Source organism: Apodemus sylvaticus, chromosome 5, assembly GCF_947179515.1.
Source record: "Apodemus sylvaticus chromosome 5, mApoSyl1.1, whole genome shotgun sequence".
NCBI lineage: Eukaryota > Metazoa > Chordata > Mammalia > Rodentia > Muridae > Apodemus > Apodemus sylvaticus.
The window spans coordinates 8,485,406-8,506,777 of record NC_067476.1 but is presented as its reverse complement, the minus strand read 5'-3'; the positions used below and the strand labels follow the sequence as shown (position 1 = coordinate 8,506,777).

The 21,372-nt window shown below is 47.1% G+C and overlaps 1 protein-coding gene across 2 annotated transcripts in view; it reads right to left on the bottom strand.

The window, feature by feature from the left end:
* Positions 1-21,372, bottom strand: part of Med27 (mediator complex subunit 27) — a 177,058-nt gene that overhangs the window by 43,743 nt on the left and 111,943 nt on the right. For both annotated transcript variants that reach the window (XM_052182015.1, XM_052182016.1), the window contains exon 4: positions 10,326-10,419. In XM_052182015.1, coding sequence (XP_052037975.1) covers positions 10,326-10,419 — 94 coding nt within the window. The remainder of the gene's footprint in view (positions 1-10,325; positions 10,420-21,372) is intronic.

Sequence of the window (21,372 nt, the reverse complement as noted above, 5' to 3'; positions counted from 1 at the left end):
CTCAGTACTTGAAAGGACACACACATGTGTCTCTGGTTCTTCTTTGAAAATTGCTATATTTTTTGAATTTTACATGTCTGAATATTTCTTTGCACATATGTATGCATACCACAAGCATGTTGGTACCTAGGGGAGGTCAGAAGAGGGCACTGGAAGTGGAACTGGAGTTTGTGTGGCTTTAAGCTGCTCAAAATAGGTTCCAAGAACTGGACTCAAGACCTCTATAGGAGCAGCAAACATTCTTAAGTGATGAGTCATTCCTTGTTGGTTTTAAAAAGTATTCATTTTTATTATTTTGAATTAGGTGCATGTGTGTCTGCATAAGTACATGAGTTGTAATGTTTATGTGTGCACTCGAGTATGTGAGGGTGTATATGTATGTGTGCGCACTTGCCCATGAACATGTGTATGTACGTGTACAGTATGTGTGGCATGTACAGTATGGCAGAGATCAGAAGTGTCAATGAGTGTTCTTAATTGATGAGCTACTTCCCCAGCACTATTTGCTGTTTTGAGCAGTGTAATGACAAACGATTGTAAAATCAGATGATTTTGGGGAGGCGGGGCCTTTTGAGTTATTTGAATTCTTGCTGGGGAGTCCTGAGGCATTGTTTTATCTTTGAAGCAAGATGATTCCTGAGCTTTAGATTAGACTTGGTGGGTCCTAGGTAACTATGCCCAATGGCTCCTTTCAGTGCTTACACTCAGGCCTTGGCTTTATTTTCTGCGTTTACCTAGTTTTACACACTGGCTCCACCCTATTATGCTCTCCCCAGAACTCTGTCATACGCACATGTGATGCTTCCCCACATGGTCTCTTAGCCTGTGCTCCATCCCTATAATTTCTCCAATTTCACCTTATTACTCTCTCAGTGGTCTGCTTCTCCCAGTGCTTGTTATTAGATTCTACATGACTGTTTTTATTTGCACCTCAAGTTCAGACTTAGAATTTCTATGATAATGCTCTCATTTTCTTAAGTACAGTCACTTTATAACTACAGTGTCTGGAGAGTGGCATTCTAGTCTTTTGCTCTGTGGGATCGGGATCTGTTTTCTTAAAGGCTGGGGGAGGTTTATCTCATCAGATTTTAGTATGAAAATTTCAAACATTAAAAAAGTTGAAGAAGTTGCAGAGCAGACACCCCTGTACCTATGCTCCAGTTGCACCCTGGTAGGCTTTCTCATCCACCCATTTGTCCAGACCCGTGCTCCAACTTGTGCCTTTGACACAGCAGGAAACTGCATATGCCAGTACACACTCTCCCTGCAATGTGCACAGTTCTTTAAAACTGGATGAGCGCAGAATCCAGACTATTCTTTATTGTAAAGTGTGTCTCGTCCTTCTGTGCCAATGCCTGCCTCTTCCTTCCCACCAGTAAACTCTAGGTATAGCACAGTGCGTTTCAGTGGAGGCCAGTTTTCACTCTGTAGAAGGTGATAGTGACAGCACAAGAAGCTCTCTGCAACCATGCACTTCTTCCTACTAAAAAGCACCAGTGGGTGCTTCTGGGTGAAGTTATGGCATGTGTTCGTGGCTTCTATACTGTGCACATGAAGAAACTTGGGTGTGCATAGTTACCTGTAATATTTTGGATAGACAACATAAGAATAAAGGAAGAGAGTGTTTAAAAGCAAAATGATTGTGTTGCTTTCCCTATTCTATCTACCCATCTCTCCTTCCTTTTTGGTGGCTGGTGAGGCATGTTGAAACAAATCTCATATATCATGACATCTTTGATGTACATATTTCAGCATGCGCTTCTAAAAAATATAACAGAGATGAGGCTCTGACCATACCTAGCAAAGAGATAACATCTGACACAAGTCTGTGCGTCTGAGACAGGACTCCGGCAAGGCTTGCCCTCCCTTTGCCCAGTGCAGTTCAGTCCCCAGGTACCCTTCCTCTGCTCATCGCCTGGCTACAGAATTAACTGGCTGAAGAAACAGATAATCATCTGGTGGGAAGTCCCAAATTCTTATTTTTACTTCGCATCAAGGGTTTTAGTAGCTGAGTGAGTTTCTAATTATGAGTGCCACCATAAGCACCTCAGAGTGTCACTTTTGAGATCAATCTGATCTATTGTCTTAGATACTTTATTTTATTTTTGTGGTCTTCCCATGTTCTGGAGGCTGATCTCAAACTCCAGGGCTTAAGTGATCTTCAGCTGCAGCCTCTGGAGTGTGCACACCACCACTCAGCTGCTCTGCTGCTTGCGATACTCAAAGACATTTCTTCTCAAAGCAGTAGCTCTCATCCCCAGGTCTCAGGCCCTCTGTCTACTGAGAATGGCTGAGGATCTGGAGGAGCCGCTGCATCTAAGGGATGGACGGAGCTATCAGCTCTTAAAGCAACAGGAATGAGAAGGGAGGGGCCTCAAGCACGGGGGACCCTCGGGCCAGAGAGCTTAGCATACAGTGTCCTCCAAGCATTAAGGAACTTGAACAACTCCACTGTGGATGTGAGAATCGGTGTACGAGGAAGGAGAGGGAGGCCTCCCATTTGCCTTAAAGCAGATCTCTTGGCGCCCTGGGAAGGGTCCCTGTAGCTTCTTGTCCTCAGATCACAATTTGGGAATTGCTACCTTAGAAGAATGGAGTTTTGGAAACAAATATCTTTAGGGCCATATTTGATAAAAACTGCTTTTTTTGTGTGTGTCAAAAGTGAAGAAGGACTGGGGATCCAGCATACTGTGTAAAGTACTTGTACAACTGTAAAGACCTGAGTTCAGATCCAGCACATATCTAGGTGAAGAAGTGTAATCTGTAATCCCAGCACTGGAGGCTGAGACCATTGGATTCTGAGGGCTTCCAGGCCAGGAAATCTTACTGAAATGGTGAGCTCCACAGTCTATGAGAGAACTTGTTTCAAAAAAGTAGATGCAAGCTTGTTGTGGTAACGTGCATCTTTAATTCCAGCACTTGGAAGGCAGAGGCAGATAGATTTCTGTGAGTTCGAGGCCAGCCTGAGCTACATAGTGAGTTGTAGGCCATCGAGGGTTGCATAGTGAGGCTCTGTCTCAAAAAAAAAAGTATAGAAGTAAGAGAGAGAGAGAGAGAGAGAGAGAGAGAGAGAGAGAGAGAGAGAGACTCTGAGTGACTCAATGTCACCTCTGGTCTCTACAAGTACACACATGCACACTTCCCACGCATTTGAAATACAGAGTCACAAGCGTGGAGAAGTACAAAGCCCATGTTTTCTTACCAGGCTTGTAAATTGGGATGTTAGAGATAAAGAACTTCCATAGCATTAGTGCAGTAACGAAGGCGATAGAACTCAGGTTCTGCTCACTCTGGCAAACACTGCTTTGGGGCAGCACAGAATTATAGCATGGGTAGATGTCAGGAGCGTCGGATGTCAGTTAAAATGAAGGCCTAAGCCTTTAGAGGGCTGGGAGAAGCCCAGGATCCAGAGTTGCTGGGAGGTAGAAATGAGTGCAATTGTCTGAGTGCCTGAGCCAGGCTTCCACCACAGCCTTGGTGGTTTGCTGGGCAGTTCCAGCTCAGCAGGACAGCATGCAGCAGATCCTCTAGTCTCCACCCACTCAGATGCCTACACCAAAGTGTCTTAAAAATACTTCTAGGGATTGCCACATCTTAGGAGGCAACAATCAAGTCAAGAACCACCGTAATCTCATACAGTAACATTACAAGTAACTAACACACACACACACACCACCACCACCACCACCACCACCACCACCACCACCACCACCACCACCACACAATTAAAGAAGTCATGCATGAATTTGAAAGACAGCAAGCAAGGGGTAGGGAAATATTGAAGAGTTAGGAGGAAGGAAGGAAGGGAAAGCAGAAATGATGTAATTATAATCTCAGAAAATTATTAAAAACAAATCACCAAAGGAACAAACACTGCCCTAAGTCAGGCAATGTCACGGTGAGATCTAGAGCAAGGCCAAGGCAGAGGAGGATGAGGTGACCTTTAATCATCAGGACCAAAACCAAGGGTCAGTAATGCTCTGAGCAGAGCTGTTTATAAGAATCTGTAAACAAGGGCTGGAGAGATGGCTCAGCGGTTAAGAGCACTGACTGCTCTTTTGAAGGTCCTGAGTTCAAATCCCAGCAACCACATGGTGGCTCACAACCATCCGTAATGAGATCTGACACCCTATTCTGGTGTGTCTGAAGACACCTACAGTGAACTTGCATATAATAATTAAATAAACAAAAAAAAAAGAATCTGTAAACAAAATAACAGAACATTTCCTATCAGAAAAATGAGTACCCCAGCAATTTGAATGAAATATACTAAACAAAACAACAGGCAAACCTTAGTGAAAAATTTAGTATGAGTAAGAAATTAGTTCTTAAAAACAACATAATATCTTGCAAATATATTGAATTAAAAATGGAGACATAAGCCGGGCAGTGGTGGTGCACACACATGGGAGGCAGAGGCAAGTAGATTTCTGAGTTCGAGGCCAGCCTGGTCTACAGAGTGAGTTCCAGGACAGCCAGGGCTACACAGAGAAACCCTGTCTCAAACAAACAAACAAACAAACAAACGGAGACATAAAAAATTATGCTTAGCCCCTCCCTAGAGGAGTGATGTATAAAGGGAGGGGGTACAGCTTCCTGTGTGGGGATGGGTGGTGGAGCTCACACCAGCAAGTATAGTTGTGAATTCTATACTTGCACTTAGTGGAGGCAGGTTCTATACTGCTAAAGATTTTAAAACATTGAAATATTTATGTATGCATGTGTGTCTGTATATGTGTACCTGCATGCAGATGCCAGTGGAGACCAGAAGATGGCACTGGAAGCCCTAGAGCTGGAGCTATGGGTGGTTGTAAGCTCCCCAGTGTGGGAGGCGCTGAACTCTTATCCATCTGAAAAACAGCAAGCACTAACTACTGACCCATCTCTTCAGCCCCTCATTATTATTAGATAAATATGAAGGGTCATGCCTGGATCAGCAGCAGCATGTGTTACTCCAAGATTAGGATAAAACTACACAAAACCTCACAGCCTTCTGAGCCCTCTCCCAGCCTGGGATGCTAAGCCTGACTTGGGGTGGGTTTCTGTCTTCCCTCTTGCCCTGTCTTCCTGCACTGCAGCTGAGCCTGATGAGTCTCTCTCCTGGGTCACTTCTCTTGGACATTGCTTCACTGCACTTCCTGTGGGTTTTGATTCCCAGCACACTGCCCACCTTCCACATCTATCTCTCTTCTTTCACACATTCCCAACCCACTCCTGCTCCTTAACCCTGTCATTCTAACATAGGGAAGGCCACTGTGGCTGGTCGCTGGTCCCACTTTCTAGACTGCAGTGGCAGCCCTGGCAGTGTGGGAACTCCAGCACTGAGGTCTTTGCCTGCTTGCCTGCTGCTGCAGAGAGAATTCACTGGATGGTAGGATGAGTTTCTTCTCCAGCCCGGCTCATGTGTCACCCTGACATGCCAAAAGCTGTCTCAATAGTAATGTGTGTTAGTATCACAAGCGGTCCTGGGAAAGTTTCTCTTAGACTCACTTGCAGAAGAAGAACTGCTGGGTGCAGGGCAGCGGTTCTCAATGTGTACGTGGGTGGGCTATCTTCTCCCAGGAGTTAACATGCTTCTCACAATGTACTCCAGAGCCCCAGCTGCTCTTGGGGAACAGGGCACATGGAGACCTAGGGGGTCTACATAGGGCTACCAACTCAGGATTTCTGAGTGGCCTGCAAGGAATGTGCATTTGTTGGAAACTACCCTGTGAGCCTGAGGACCACTCAGGCACTAGAGCTACTGACCTCAGTGAGACAGTCTAAGTGAAAGCAGGGGAACAGTTCTGGTGTTAGGGAGTCTCCCAAGCTCAAACAATGGGCACAGTGACTTGGAGTAGTGGGTCTAACATCTTAAGGAAGAAGGTATCATTGAGGCTGGAGGGCTAAGGTGTAGCTCTGGAGAGATGTGTACAAAAACTTGAGGTGGTAATTTCAAGCATTATAGTGAATGCTCCATTTTCTTATTTTCTTTTTTTTTTTTTTTTTTGGATTTGGTGTTTTCGAGACAGGGTTTCTCTGTATAGCCCTGGCTGTCCTGGAACTCACTCTGTAGACCAGGCTGGTCTCGAACTCAGAAATCCGCCTGCCTCTGCTTCCCAGAGTGCTGGGATTACAGGCGTGTGCCACCACCGCCCGGCTCTTATTTTCTTATATCTAGTTGATCAGTCAGAAACTGGAGATGATACTGCTTTAAGTGAAGCAAGAAGCCAGCAGCTTGTTCCAGTCTGACTCAGTTAAGCTCTTACAATATTTTGACTGTTGGAGGAAAATTAATAATGGGATGTTAGGCGGTAGATTAGCTGAAACTAAATATCAACACAGCTAGATTTATTTTTGGATGACTGAGATCATCCTTCAGAGAACAGCAACAGCGCTCATTAAAACCACGAGCTACTAACTCACACAGCATCAGGACCACTCCCAGCAAGCAGAGTGCTGTGTGCTGCACACAGGAGGCACAGGAGCTACAGTTTGGTGCACAGGCTGCAGGTGATGACCTGAGGCTCATGAAGACACCAAAGCAGACTTCCCCAGCAATGCTGGCTGGTTTCAGGACCAAGCCAGTTCAGTCCCTTTCAAGGAGCTAGGATGGAGGTAGAGGAGTGGAGCTCCATTCTGTCAGTGGACCAAGCCTCCCAGTGAGGCAGACCACGCTCTCTGCCCTTTCTGTATTCAGCTAGCTTTACCAGGCACTTCCTGGCCTCTAGCCTCATCCCAGCTCGGATGTGTGTGCTACCCTGGTGGTAAACAAGGTCACAGTGTGTCCTCCCAGGTCAAATATCCTGGGTGGATGGTGATGGCTCTTGCTTCTGAGGGGCTTGAAGCCCTGGTGTTTACAAACCAACAGCTTTGCCTTTGGATGAGCCAAACAGACCCCAACTGCTTAAGATAAAAGCACCAGAAAGTGTCAACTTGCCCTGCTTCCCCTGTGCCTTCTACACAGTGGAGAGGCTGCCAATCAAAGCTGTGGGATCTCCAATGCAGACCGCCTGGCAGTGATGGCCCAGAGAGTGAGAACACCAAACTGGCTTCACCCAGACTTGCCTTTTGTCCATGCTTGGGTCAGTGACTCTGCCAATTCCTAAGCAGAAGCAGATGCAGAAGCAAGAACCTTCTCTCTACGCACACAGCAGAAACTGGAGACTTCTAACATCAGTGAAATTGGGGGAACTGAGACTCTGACTGGGGCTTAAGACTGTGTGCATGCACTCGTGCATGTGATATAAAATGCAAAGCTGGAAAGAATCCCAGCATATCTCGGCACCAGAAATACCACGTGAAGAGTCATGGGATGGACTGCACCAGACAACAGTATACATGGCAGAAACAACACACAAAGTATGGTACTATTTTTATACAATTCACAGTTCCATGACAGTTAGGGACACATGCACATAGAGCACACTGGTGTACAAGGGAGAAGGAGGGTCATTTTCCGGAAGGTGACCTCAGGTGGCAAAGCTATGGGGAACAACACATGCTGGCTTTGCCCTGCTTCTCAACTAAGTGGTGGGCTTTATAATTTACATATATGTTATACCGATGATTATAGCTATCCACTTACATTTTTTTTTGAAAGAAAAAAAATAGTCGCCAGCACAGTGCCTGGTAGTCTAAAGATCTGTTTCTGCCATCAGAATGAGTAGTTTGTTCTCAGATGACGCACCCCGGGGGTCTTGCTGACAGGATGGAGGTCTCAGTCAGATGAACACAGCTGGGCTGTGGGAGGGCAGATAAGAGCTGCGCAGGCCACAGCCCGCCCTCCCTGCAGCTCATTGGTCAGGTGCAGGGTGGTTGCTTTCTCAGCCCCTCGGGAGTTACTTCCTCTCTACTCCCCACACTTGTGTGGGCATCTAAGTCCTGACTGTCCACCCAACACAGGGAGGGGAGCAGTTTTGGAAGAGGCTGCCAGGAAGCTCCTTCCTGGGTGATGAGGGTGGGAGGCTGGATGGCAAATCCCAGGGAACCAGAAAGATGCTGTTCAGCCCATGTCTGGAGCGTCGTGGGGCCCTGGGTTTGTTCTACCTGCACTATGGGAGCATCCGGCACCATCAAACAGCTGTTGGTTTACGTGCTCTGAACAGGTTCTGCTGCTGGCTTTGGGATGAAATGTCACTTCACTTACAGAGCATGGGTGAAGTGCAGGCTCTGGCAAGTGAGGGAGCCTGCTGGCCTGTCCTATTCCCAGTCCCCCAGCTGCCCCTTCCTACCAGTCCCGCCTGCTGTCCAGCTTTCAGAGCCCTCTCCAGAAAGTCTTTCTCTTCTTGCCTATGTTTCCTGTGGGGGTGCACTACAGATCTTCAAGTATGGCTGCTGAAGTCAGGGAATGGGTGACTAGCAAAGGTCGTGAGGAGGCGGCAGCTGCTGGTCCTGACTCCCCCACCCTCAAGGTGACAGTCACCTCCCACCTCCATTCAGAAGATGGGGTGCGGATCGTTTTAGAGCATTGCAGTCTGCGACAATGCCACTACATAAAAGGTGAAGCCAAATAAAGCAGGTATGGCCAAAGTGCGGCCACTCACCTGCCATGAGATCCTGATGGCATCACCTACCTCCACTATGACCAAGAGACACTGACTACAGTTGTATGTCACTGAGATGGGGACACAGCCAGCCCTGGTTAGTTAAGCATGTTTTGTGCAATTCAGAGTCTCCCTTGCATAGAATCCCAACCTCTCTTATCAGCCTATCAGAACAGAAGCTGCATGAGAGGTAAGGGGCCCATGTTGCCTGTTTTGTCAGGTGGTAGAAACTCAAGTACTCTGCCTGCCTGCCTCTAATCCTGCTGTCCTACTCAATGCCAAATTCTGATCCACTTCATGAAATGGAAGCTCAGTGACCTGAAAATTATGTGACCAAACCTATTTTGCTGAGGATGCTTTGTTTTTATCTTTATTAACTCTTTGGTCCTGTCAGTCTGCTAACAGGACCTGTGCACTGCTGTGAGGTCTAAGGGGACCTTACATGCATGATGGATATGCTTGAGGAAAGCAGGGAATACCTTTTATATAAAGAAAACTGCTTTATTTTTCTTTCAAAGAAATACTGTACGATATCATTTTCTTTATATTTTATCCCAAGATGAGAAAACTGCTCAAATGGACTTCAGAAATCTATTTATATGTATATATCAAATACACACACAAATGAAACATTGTCAACTTAGGAAGTTCACATCCTTTCCATTTACCAGCATGCATAAACAATCAGCTTTTCCAAGTGGGTGGGGCTGGGTGAAGAGTGGCTTACCTGGGTGACTGGTCCATAAGGAGAATGCCATGGCTGCAGAGCTCACAGAGAATCTAAGGCCACAGTTCTACACACAGAGCCTTGCCTTCCTGATACCCTTGTACATACTGCTGAGAAATGTGTGTCCCAAGAGGGGCTCCTCAGGCACTGATCACCACACAGACACCAGAAACCTCACGGATGCCACAACCCAGCTATACGCCACTGGACTCCAAGCACACTGTCTTTGGTCAATTTAAACACTAGTGGACTGTGAGGCCAGATGCTCGGCACAAACCCAACAGAAACAACAGATCCAGAAGTCAGTGGTAGCAGAAGAAGGGCCAGAGGCTTTCTCCTAACATGTGAGGGTGGTAAACGACTTTCATGAACCACAAAGTCCTGAGGCCATAGTGGGTCCGTTTTCTTTAGCAGGATACCAGCTGTGAATCACCCAGCAGAATCTCTTAGAGAAAATACAAAATGTACCCAAAGCTGCTGGGGAGACTGTCACGTGACCTGGCTCAAGGCCAAACAGCTTATGTATCTTCCCTGGCTCCCTAACTCTTCCCTGGGACTGCAATGTGCTCAAAAGCAAGATTTCAGAGTGCAGTGGCTATGCTAAAGCAATGGCTCCATCCTGTGGGTCTCCACCCCATAGGAAAACGGATATTTACATTACCATTTAAAGCAGCAGCAAACTCATAGTTATGAAGTAGCAACAAAAGTAATGTTATGACTTTAAGGTTGGGGGTCACCACAGCATGAGGAACCATATAGATTGGTGTGGTGTGTGGGGACCAGAGGTGGAATCCAGTTGTCACCCTCCACGTTATCTTTTCTTCAGACAAGGTTTTTCACCCTTTCAGCTGGGCCACCATGCCAGCACGCTGCAGGGCCCTCCTGCCTCCACTGTCCAGCACTGAGCTTACAGTACATGTAACCACACACAGATCTTGGCTGTGTTCATGAGCCTGGGGGTTCAAACGGAGGCACTTTACTGACTGTGTCATCTCCTCGGCTTCCACAGGGGGCTGAATTTGAAGACAGGTTTTTCCTCCACATGTTCCCACAAACAGGCAAGCAGGTCTTACCAGAAGCATTGCTGAAGTCCCGTTGGGTCTCGATAAGTGAATGGACATTTCTGGAAACATTCTGTCAATACGGCTGATGACATCATCGACATATCTGGGTGTGGAAGAAGTAAACAATTATGAACTGGAGTCCTGCTGGAGGCTGGAAGACTATTTCATACTTAATAAAAGGTGTGACACCTTCTGAAGATCACAAGGTCCCTCATGAAAATATATCCATTTTCCTTCCATGAGCCTGTGCAGAAGAGCTGTTTTAAGTGATTATATATATATTTATTTATATTTATATTTGATATATATATATATTTGATTTGGTTTTTTGGAGACAGGGTTTCTCTGTATAGCCCTGGCTGTCCTGGAACTCACTCTGTAGACCAGGCTGCCTGCCTCTGCCTCCCAGAGTGCTGGGATTACAGGCGTGTGCCACCACCGCCCGGCTTTATATTTATATTTTAAATAAAGTGCCTGAATGCAGCCTAACTTTCCACTGGGATATGTATGTCTCTTCTACAGGACTCCACTGTAGGCATGGTAGGCACACTGTAGGCCTGTGCTTTGGCTGTGCCTTCTCTAGTCCAACCCATCTGATAGTGGTGCTTTCCATTTTCGTGAATTTGTTTGGCTTTTATTTGGCCAGCCTTCTATGTCCCTATTACCATCTTATTCCTAAACTCCTGGCTCTAAAACCTTTCTTAGCATAGTCAAATACATCAGGTGAGCTAGCAGCTCCATTTTCATTCTGACTGTGGAGCCTGCATCTCCCAGGGTTTAACACTCACTGAGATCACTGGCATGAGGACTCACAGATGACACGTGTGCTGATGGGTGGTCCCAAGAGCCCCCCTGCCCTGCAGTGGAGGCTCACTGGGAGCATGCCAGCCCACAGCATACACAGAGCTAGCTCTGCTCTCTACATAGGACACCCTGCCAGTTCACTGTCTATCGACACCAACACAAAAGGTGCATCTGACTCAGCAGCCAAGACCCAAAAGTAGCAATTAATGGGTAGTAAATTAAATTACACCCTCCACATCAGGGACATGTTAAGGTATAGTTTTGGGGGGAAATTTCAGTTGGAAACCTGAGGCTCATGAGAGGGAGCGCAGAAGAAAGCTATCTGGTAAAGAGTGCACAACAACATGTCTGCCAAGGAAATCCGAAGGCAGCTCTCAGGACTGCCCTGCTGGGTTCTCCTGATGGAGGAGGGCAGAAGAGGCTGCAGAAGGCTTGGTAACTAACAAGGGCAGTGGACAGGTGGGCATGAAGAGAGGTGGTGCTGGCCGGGGAGCTCCTGGGGAACATGGTGTCGGGGATTCTGGTGGACTTCAGGTAGCCCACAGATCCCATGGGCCACAGCAGCAGCCAGCTTCCTTTCTCAAGAGGACCTGATGTGAGGCTTGCAAATAGAACTGAAGTTGCTCCAGACATTTCTTCAAGGTAAGGCCCCAACCTACTAAGAAGTAACAGCTTCAGAAGTGTCATTCCTAGGTAGCTGAGAAGCAGTCAGGGGATCTTCGATGGTTCCCTAACTCACAGCCTCATGACATCTAAGCCTAACTTAATTGCAGAGGTGACTGGAAGCACTGCCTAGTGTCTACAGAACCAACAGAAGATGCATGACAAACCATGCCAACTCAGGCGCTGGTGATGCTCCCTTTCAGAGACTTCCCCTAATCTGTATGTGTGCTTTCAACCCATTTCTTCAGACTCAGCAGAAGCAAACAGCCTCTGTCCCGTGTGACTGGAGGTCACTGCTAAGTCTATGCTAATGTGAGGGGCAGGCAGCGTCTTGTGCATAGTGTGCAATCAATAGCCATCATAGCTCTGGAAGGCAGCTGGATGAATCTGCACAAGTTCAACACAAAGGCCACCACAACCTGCTGTCTTGTCTCTTTCACCTTGAAGCCTTCAGCATTCCACCTGAAAATTCGGGCTCCTTAGCAGGCAGGAAAACCCTAACAGTGGGGTTATGTGGTGATCCTGGATCACACACAAACCTGGAGGCAACCTTACTCAGTACTTTCCCAGAATTCCAAACCAGCCTGGTCCAGATTTCACTCATGGCATCTAGAGTTGCAGTGGGCAACCCTGCTCATCTTTGGGTCCACTGACTCCATTATCAATACATAGTGACTTTTACTTGGAAGGGAAGGTTGTGGCAGAGGAATGATAGTTCCTAGGAAAGGTATCTGCTGCAGGCTCAGCTCAGTTAAGAGGCCCAGGGTGGGTGGGTTTTCCGTGGTTTCCTCCCTGCCCACCCACCTGCCTGTGATCTTAGATAAGGCTCAGCAAGCTCATTTGAAAATTCCATTGAGCAGAAATGAATTTTAAGGAGACTGTTTTTCTTCGCAGGCCTAACATAAAGGAGATGCAGATTCCTTTGTTACAGGTGACATTATGCATTTGCCAAAAAGAGACCAAAGAAAGTCAGCTGCACCTTTAGCTGAGGAAAACAGTGTCTAGATTTTAGATGCAGAAATCAAAACATTTCATTTTTAAATAGACCCAGCCTTAGAGATACAAATGAGCCACTAGTAACTTGACAGAAACCAGGGAGGCTTGCCACACCAGATTAAAAGTCTGGAGACAAAAATGGCTTTCTTTCTGCAGAGAGTGGGGGCTGGTGTGTGGGGTGGTCTTTGGCAAAGCTTCTAGAATGCTGCCTCCCAAGACAGCGGGCGCTGCTCGTGTCTGTACGGCGCTCGCAGAGTACGCCAGCAGCACGCTTACAGAGCCTGGCTAAGGACAGGTAGGAACGGCTTGCTTTCCTCCCACACTGCCACCATATGTCACACCCCACTTGTGGCAGAATCAAATGACTTTAATTTTTACCTTTGGAGTGGAGGCAAACAAGCAGTACACCGCAGCGGTGACGAGTTTACACTTGAGCAGACGCGGCCTGTGCGGCCCGCACAGAAAGACATTAATTTGGAGCCAAATTGAGCAGTGAGTCACAATTTGCACATATCTGTCAACCTGTTAACAGGGTAATAACTTGGAAGGATTGCTGTTCCTATTTACATCACAGGATCCTTTCAAACATGGAGATGCTGGGTTCTCCTTTACTCCAACACTCAGCTAGACGGCCTAAGAACTAGCCTGGAAACACAAACTCCTAGAAATCACAGGTTCAGTTCAAGGTGTGCATCTTCAGTATTTTCAGTCAGAAAGCTAACTTTTAAATTTCTGTTTCTCTGCCCTATCCCTAAATGAAGACTAGGTGCTCAGTGGTTTAGGAGACGAGCTTGTGCAGAGAAAAGCAGGAAGCCCTCCCTCCCCAGGTCCCCAATGGCTTCCTGGGCTGGGACTGCAGACTCACTGATCAGGGTTTCTGGCAGCAGAGCCCACCCTCTCTACCCACACTCCTCAACATAACACATGCCTGGCTGGGCCCTAAGCCCTGCTTTCTTGTTTCTTTAAATGGCCTTCACAGGAGTACTGAAAACCACTAGCACCGTACAAGTCCCCTCGCCTAGTGACTCACTGACAGCATCTCCAAGAGGTGGTCTGCAGGTAATTCCACTTTTTGCAAGACAGTTCTTGTCCTGCAGGCTGGCCAGCGTCTCCATGGAGCCATACAGTATCAGCTTGGCAGAATGTTCCTCAGATACTTCTCCCAAAGGTCAAAGGCTTTTGTAAATACGTATGGTTGCTGGATCTTCCTAAGTCCTTCACTGATGGTTTTTAGTCTCCCCAGGTCCCAGATCCCTAGAAGGTACTGAGGACTAACTATATGACATTTTACATGCAACTTTCTGCGCTTTATAGCTTTTAAGAGTCTATTTGTGGACCCTGATTTAAGTATCCCTGTCTATACCCTTCTAGAATTAAGGTCTCTGGTTTTCTTTGTAGAGTATGCACTTTGCCTGCCTGTATGTATGTATGTATGTATGTATGTATGTATGTATGTATGTATGTATGATCTTTGTATCACAGTCTTGAAGTCATCACAATTATAGCAGTGTGTGTAACATCTAACAGTTGTGTGAATCTTAAAATCATACTTCTGTAATGGAGCTGTTAGGTGAGCTTATTACTTAACTGACAAATTAACAATTGCACCTCTTTTCCCCTGTGAGTGTGCTCTGAAATACACACACATTATGGAATGGCTGCTATCAAGCTAATGAACACGTGCCTCCCCCCACATACCACCTTTTCTGTCAGCAATTTTCAAGAATGTGATGACCTATCACTAACCGTAGCCACTGTGCTCTAATGGGTCTTTTGAACTTACTGCTGATACTCGTGCTCTTCAGACAACATCCCGACTCGCTCTCCCATCCGAGTCCTTGGTAACCACCATTGTACTGTCTTCCCCTATGAATTCGCCTCTTTCAGACTTGATATATGAATGACACCCTGTACTATTTAATCTGTCTGTGCCTGGCTTATTTAACCCAAAACTTTCACGTTCCTCCATACTGACAGGTTTCCTTCTTGTCAAAGTCCCAATTGTGCCCACACCATGTTTTCTGTATCTGTTAATAAGTTGATGGGCACATGTGATGATCCCAGATCTTGACTACTGTGACTAAGACTGCAGGAACATGGGAATGCAGATGCTTCTTCTTATTGCCTGTGAGCAGACACTGAGAGGTGGGTCTGCTAAGTCACATGGTGCTTCTGCTTTAGCCTTCTGAGGAACTTCCATGCCGCGCCCCCCCCCCCCCCCCCCCCCGCCCCACACTGCACTCACACCCGGTCTACCGTCAGTGTGTGAGCATCCCTTCCTCCCACTCAGCACTCAACTCCTCTTATGGAGTTGTTACAAGACCACACCAGGGTCATGTACCTATTCATAGGACCTTAAAAGTGATCTGACTAGAGGTGCCAGCTTTGCAGGACAAAGCCACACAACCACGCCTTCTAGGGGCCTTTGCTTGTCTAGGTAAAGCATCCTCTGTTTTCAGAACCACTCCTGAGAGAGGGGTCAGAAAGGAATCAAGTCTCAAGTCTCAGAGGCCCAGGAGAACCTTCAATGCAGCTGTCTCTCCCTTCCAGCCTCAGTTGCCACCTCCTTCCCCACACAGAACAATCTTCCTGAAGCATTCTTTCCCAGACAGGCCCAACACAAAGCCTTGGTCATTCTTCCTTAGGCTAACCTCCTCAGGAAGTCTTCTCTGGCCCTGTCCTGTTCATATCTCTCCATCAGAACACCCTACCTCACACAGCACTTTCAAATTCTGTCACCTCTTCACATTTCTAACTACACAATTTGTGAGTGATTATTTCTTTAAAGCCTAACTACAAGGAACTACAGAATTCTCGAGGGCCATGTGACTGCTTTCTTCCTTGTACTATCCGCCTCGCACAGTGCCTGGTGCTCCTTGAATACTTGTTGAATGGGCAGTACATTAGAGATTGCCACATGGACCCAGGCTAGGCCATTATGCAATGAGATACACAGTTCTCTGCAGCGGGTGAAGAGGCAAGGTGTGGCAGAGGTCACTACATTAACCACGGAAAGCCATGCACAATGGCAGCCAAGCTCATTGAAAATACACCTCAAAGAAAGCGGCAGAGAGCCTTTCAAGTCTTGAGGCTTAATGTCTGTCCATAGAAGGCCTGCATCTGTTCTTGTAGAAGCTTAATGCCTTTTAGACGCAAAAGCCTTCTAAAGAAGCATACTGTACCGACACACTGGTTTTAAAATGCCACTTTTAATGAACTAATCAATTCTGCGAAACAGTAGTACAAAGATGTGCACTATCAAATGGAGACAACACCACCAAAACGATAACAAAAGGGAATGGGGAAGACGTTTCTAAAGATAACACTTCTGCAAAATAATTCATTTTCTCCTCTACGTGGTAAGATATATTGCAAATGATTTGTTATTAAAGACTTAAAATATTATACTGGACAGATGGCTTAGCTCTCTAAGCCTGACCCCCTCCTCAAAAGAGGGGGGCAACTCAACCCACAAACACAACAAACCTGGACCCAAGCCAATGATCTCATGCTAGAGCAATGCTTAGCTGCTCCAGCCGGATTTAAATAGCATTTACCCCACACAGCATGTAAGATCCATGCTGTTCATTTTCTCCGCCCATATACACCCTCAGAGTTAAGGGATGCATGTATTAATAAACTAATTTTCCAGAGAGAATAAAGCCAGGAGTGACCATGAACAGACATTTGCAAGAACTGGAAGGGAGTGAAGACTTCTCCCCACACCTGTCCATACCCATGAGCCTGAGTGGCCTCTGACAGTGGGCTGAGCAGATGGGGGCTTGTCTAGTGACTCCACAGGAGTGAGGCTTGTGGAAACAACAATCAACCACCGATGCTGAAGGAGGGGACTAGAAATGCTTCAATTCACATTTGTAAAATGTCAGTACTAAGGCTGTTATGGATGTTATCTGGTTGTTCTCTCAAGAAATGAAAGGCAGTTGCTAAACTGTGTGCAGTAGGAAGGTGGGGATGGATGTACTGGGGACAGAAAGAGGAACGCCTGCTCAAGTCTCTCCATCTCTCAACATGTCCTTCCCATCCCAACATGAGAGCTACCAGGCGACCCCTCTTAACCATGTCCTTGTGAAACTGCACATGTACACAGGAGTGTTGGCAAGTCTAAAAGACTGACTCCTAGGGATGAGGGTGGCCAGGGGTGGCTGACCTTGCTCTCTATGGTGTAGCTCATGAATGCGTGCGCAGGGCCCTTTATCCACTCAGGTGAACACCCAGGGAAGCAAAGAACTCACTCCTCCAGTTCCAAAAGCTGACCAGCATAAAGACCCAGCACACAGTGAGGCCAGTCAAGCCCAGCTGCTATCTGTCCAGCAGAGCCTCAGGTTCCTGGACGTCTCATGAACTACACCTGTCAAAGGCCACCAAGAAAGGGGACTTTTTACACACACCGTATTGGTTAGTTTTATGTCAACTTGATACACTCTAGAGTCATCTGGGGAAAGTAACCTCAACTAAACACATGCCTATTTAAGGCAGGCCTATAGTAGGTCTGTACCATTTTTTTTTAAATTAATGGGGCGCAGGAGGGCCCAGCCACTGTGGGTGGTGCCACCCCCAGGCAGGTGGTCCAAAGTTGCATAAGAAACCTGAGCCTACAGGTCCCTCCCTCCACAGCTTCTGTGTAGTACTCAGTTCTTGCTCTGCCTTTCCTCAGTGAAGGAAAGTGACTTGAGAGTTATGATGAAATAAACCCTTTCCTTCCCAAGCTACTTTTTAATCTCAGAAATAGAAACCCTAACTTAGACACACACCTCTTGGAGTGACTCAGAGGGAAAGAACTCTTTGTAAAGCTGCCCTATCTATCTCTGTATTAACATACTTACAAAGGCCTACACTCAATGATCAACAAGTTCACAGGCAGCGAGTTGCTAGGGAGTGAGCTGCCTCTCCCAGGAGCCAGGGAGCAGCACTCTCTGGTCTTTCACACACCCTTCCCCAGCTCTGGGAAGGGAGCAGAGCAGGGCAAAACTCCTGCTTTACAAGGGAGAGAAAAGCAGGTCCAGCAGCTAGCTCAGGGTGAGCTGAACCGAGAGCCCACGAGCAGAGAGTTCTTAGAGACTACAGTGTGTCCCTGGGCCTGTGAGGACCCTGTGGTTGTGAGCTAAGTGAGGGCATTATCAGACGCACAGTGACAGCATGTAACCACTTGCCACTTCTGCCCTTTCTGCTCCTCCAGTGGATGTCCTCTAGTGCTGAGTGAGTTCAGGGACTTGATAGTTGCCATGGCAGGAAACTGGGTTAACAGTGATTTCATTACCTTCTCTGTGAACCCTTCAAATGCTTATGAGAGGAAGGGGGAAGCCCATTCCACAACAAAACCACCCAGGCTCAACCTTCAAATAGGAACTTTACAGCAGCTACCTCATCACCTGTCACTCATGTCCTCAGGATCTGGTCAAAGGGCTGGAGGACGAATGGATGTGAGAGAGAAGGCCACTTCCAATTCTAGCACTGTTCCCTCCCATCCCCCATCACAGCTAAAGATCCGCCGCTGAGTGTGCATGCTAGCCTGCTCAGTACTCTGAGATGGTGAGTGCAGGTGTCAGATCAGTCTGCTACCTGCAGATACAGTGAGCTTTCATTTCTGTGTGGTAGTACTGCCCTGGGAATGTAGAGGTGGTGTTCAGTGATCACTGTCCCTGTACACATACTTGGTCCTATCGGAACAAAACCTTAAGCACGAGTGCACTGGTTGTCCCAATGGGTCAGCACACTCTAGGAAACTGCAAAACACTGCAGGGGGAGGGGCAAGTGTGCTTTTGCATGACAACTGTCTTGTTATATTTCGACTCATCAGACAATTCCTTGAGGAGAGACTGAGGCTCCCATCTCCAGCCCCTGGGATGTCTCTACACAAAACATGCTCGATAAACAGTTGGTTTTATTTAAACTGGAGAGATTTAATCAGATTGGATCAAAGAAAAAAAAAGATCACACGAGTGAATCGAATCATTTCTTGTAACTGTTTCTTCTACAAGTCAAAGCTTTAAACCAGAAAGTGTCACCTAACAGCAAGTGTATCCCAGTGAGGCTGTCCCTTCCTGACAGCAGTGACATGGAGCAAACAGGTTAGGAGGAGGTAGAACTAGGGTGAAGATGGACAGGCAGAACTCAGCGTCTTAGGGTTTCCATTTCTGCAAAGAGACACCAACATGCTTTAGGATTCAAGAGACCCAGGTGTTCAGTCTTCCTTTGCCCTCAGTTCAGTCCCTCTGGCCTTGGCTTCATATCTCACAAATAGGACCATCATTTACTTACTTCCAGCGGTGAGGGATGTGTGTCACACATAAGCTTTCAGCTCTGAATACACAGCTAACACCAGTTGCTCCCCTTACACAAAACAAGTCTTCCTCCCTGGCAAAGGTGAGATAGCCGAAGACCACGGGCTTTTGTTTTTCTAACATCTCACTGCATTCCTGTTAGAAGGGAGAAACCCTCCTGGCATGGTGCTTGGGAGAGAGGGCAGGCAGCCCACTTAGGCAAGGTCCTAAAATGTGAGTTAGTGCAAGGTGTGCCTGAGTAAGTAGAACAGGCTCCGGGCCATCTGTGCTGGGAATCTTCACTGAGCCCGCTGTCCTGCACTGTGCCTGGTAGACACAGTCAACAGCAAGTGCTGGCTGGGGAGCACTCGGCTGGCGAAAGGGCTGCAGCACTGCTCAGTGTCTGCTAAATCCCACCATCTAGTAGAGTCATGGCAGCATGGCAAGGGCACGTGGACTGGACGGCTTTGTCCCCACAGCAGAAGGGTGGCAGTAGCTGTTTCCTGCTCACTTCTGTGACAATCCCCACCCACACATCCTCTTTAGCTTACATACAAAGCATTGGGTGGAGGTCTCCTCTGGAGGCTGGACCCTGATAGGTAATGTCATGTGGACTATACCCATAGGCTTCTGGATAGTCTGCTCTCTACCTTCTGTCTGTGTTTGGGCAAATGAGGTATCCTGGTTGTTGTTGTTGTTATTGTTGTTGCTTTTTTGTGAGTGGTCAACTTGACACAAGCTGGAGTCATCTGGGAACAGAGAATCTCAACTGAGAAAATGCTTTAATCAGATTGGCTTGTAGGCAAAACTGGAGAGTATTTTCTCTATTAATGGCTGATATGGGAGGGCCAGTGCACTGAGTAAGCCAAGGGAAACAAGCCAGTAAGTGTTGTTTCTCCATAACCTCTGCTTCAGTTCCTGCCTTGAGGACCTGCCCTGATTTTCCCTAGTGATGGGGCGTGACCTAAGGGTTGTAAGCTGGACTAGACTGCTTTCTCTTTAATTTGCTTTTGATCATGGGTGAAGCCCACTAAGGCAGGGAGCTCAGAGGGGACCTGTGTGAGGGAAAGTGCAGTCAGCTGTATCCTACCTACCTATGAAACCACCAGCAACCAACTGCACTGGGCCATCCAAGCTGCCGGACACCTTCTCCACACAGTGCTCTGTGTGGCGTCCTGTCTATCGCACTGGCTTTTTAGCATGCTCCCCTCACACAAGAGGAGGGACAGCAAAGCCTGTGCCCACTGAACAGAGCACAAGGCGCTGCATAGGTGCTGGAGGTCAATAGGCACCCGGCTGCACACAGCTTCCTCAGCCACTCAGTCTCCTCCGAGAACAGTAAGTTCTTACCATGTCAAGCACAGAACACGAAGCAACTCCAAAGTCTCAAATGCTAGAGTATGAAATATGAGACCCAGATGTTGAAGTTACTGACAGTAACAAAAATGTGCATGTTTTTGGCTACTAACGAAGTGAACCTTTATGTATTCTGTTTCTTAATTAAGCAATATTCCATCAGCAGAATGGAATATTCCCTCCACTATTTAGCTGTGGATGTGACTTTGTTTAGAACTCCGCTTCATTCAAACAGAAGCAGCAGGTGAGAAGCAGGCCCCAGGTCTGGTCTTTACGTCTACTCTTCTCACCCACCCTTCGCCATGCTAGGAATGGAACTCAGGCTAAGGACATGCACTGCCACTGAGCCCCACCCCCACCCCATCCTTTCTTGTGTGCTCTGATACCTCCAAGCTTCAGGTAGAGAACTCTCTCAGACCACTGCCTAAGTGCTAACAGGCTTCTCACTGTCAAATTCACACGTGCTCCGAAATGTGACAAACATATCTACATGGTGGCACATGAGCTTACTGTAGGTAACATGCAGATGAACATTTTTATGTCAACATCTACACAGAAAGAAAAACATAACCAGCAAATAAAACCCAGCAACTTTATACCACTTTGCTCAACCATACAGCTATAGAGACTTAGTTTGAAAAATTTTGAAGCACGTAATTCAACAACAGCTTAGTTGTAAGATAGGTTTGCTTATTTGTAAATTATTGTGGCTTTTTTCCTTGTGCTAGATGATTTTTCCCTTCAGTACCTTACAAAAGGTGTTCCCATCCCTCCACTTGAAGGTATTGAAGGAGGAGAAATGGACAGGCATGCAGAAGAGGCTGCAGTGTTTAGCTCAGCAAGACCAGGAAGCAAGGGCTGTGATAACTGATCCCTGGGCAGTTGGGCGGTGTGTCTGAGAATGCGGCGGGAGCACGCCCAGTGCTCAGGGAGAGGAAGGAAAAGTAGCCCCGGTA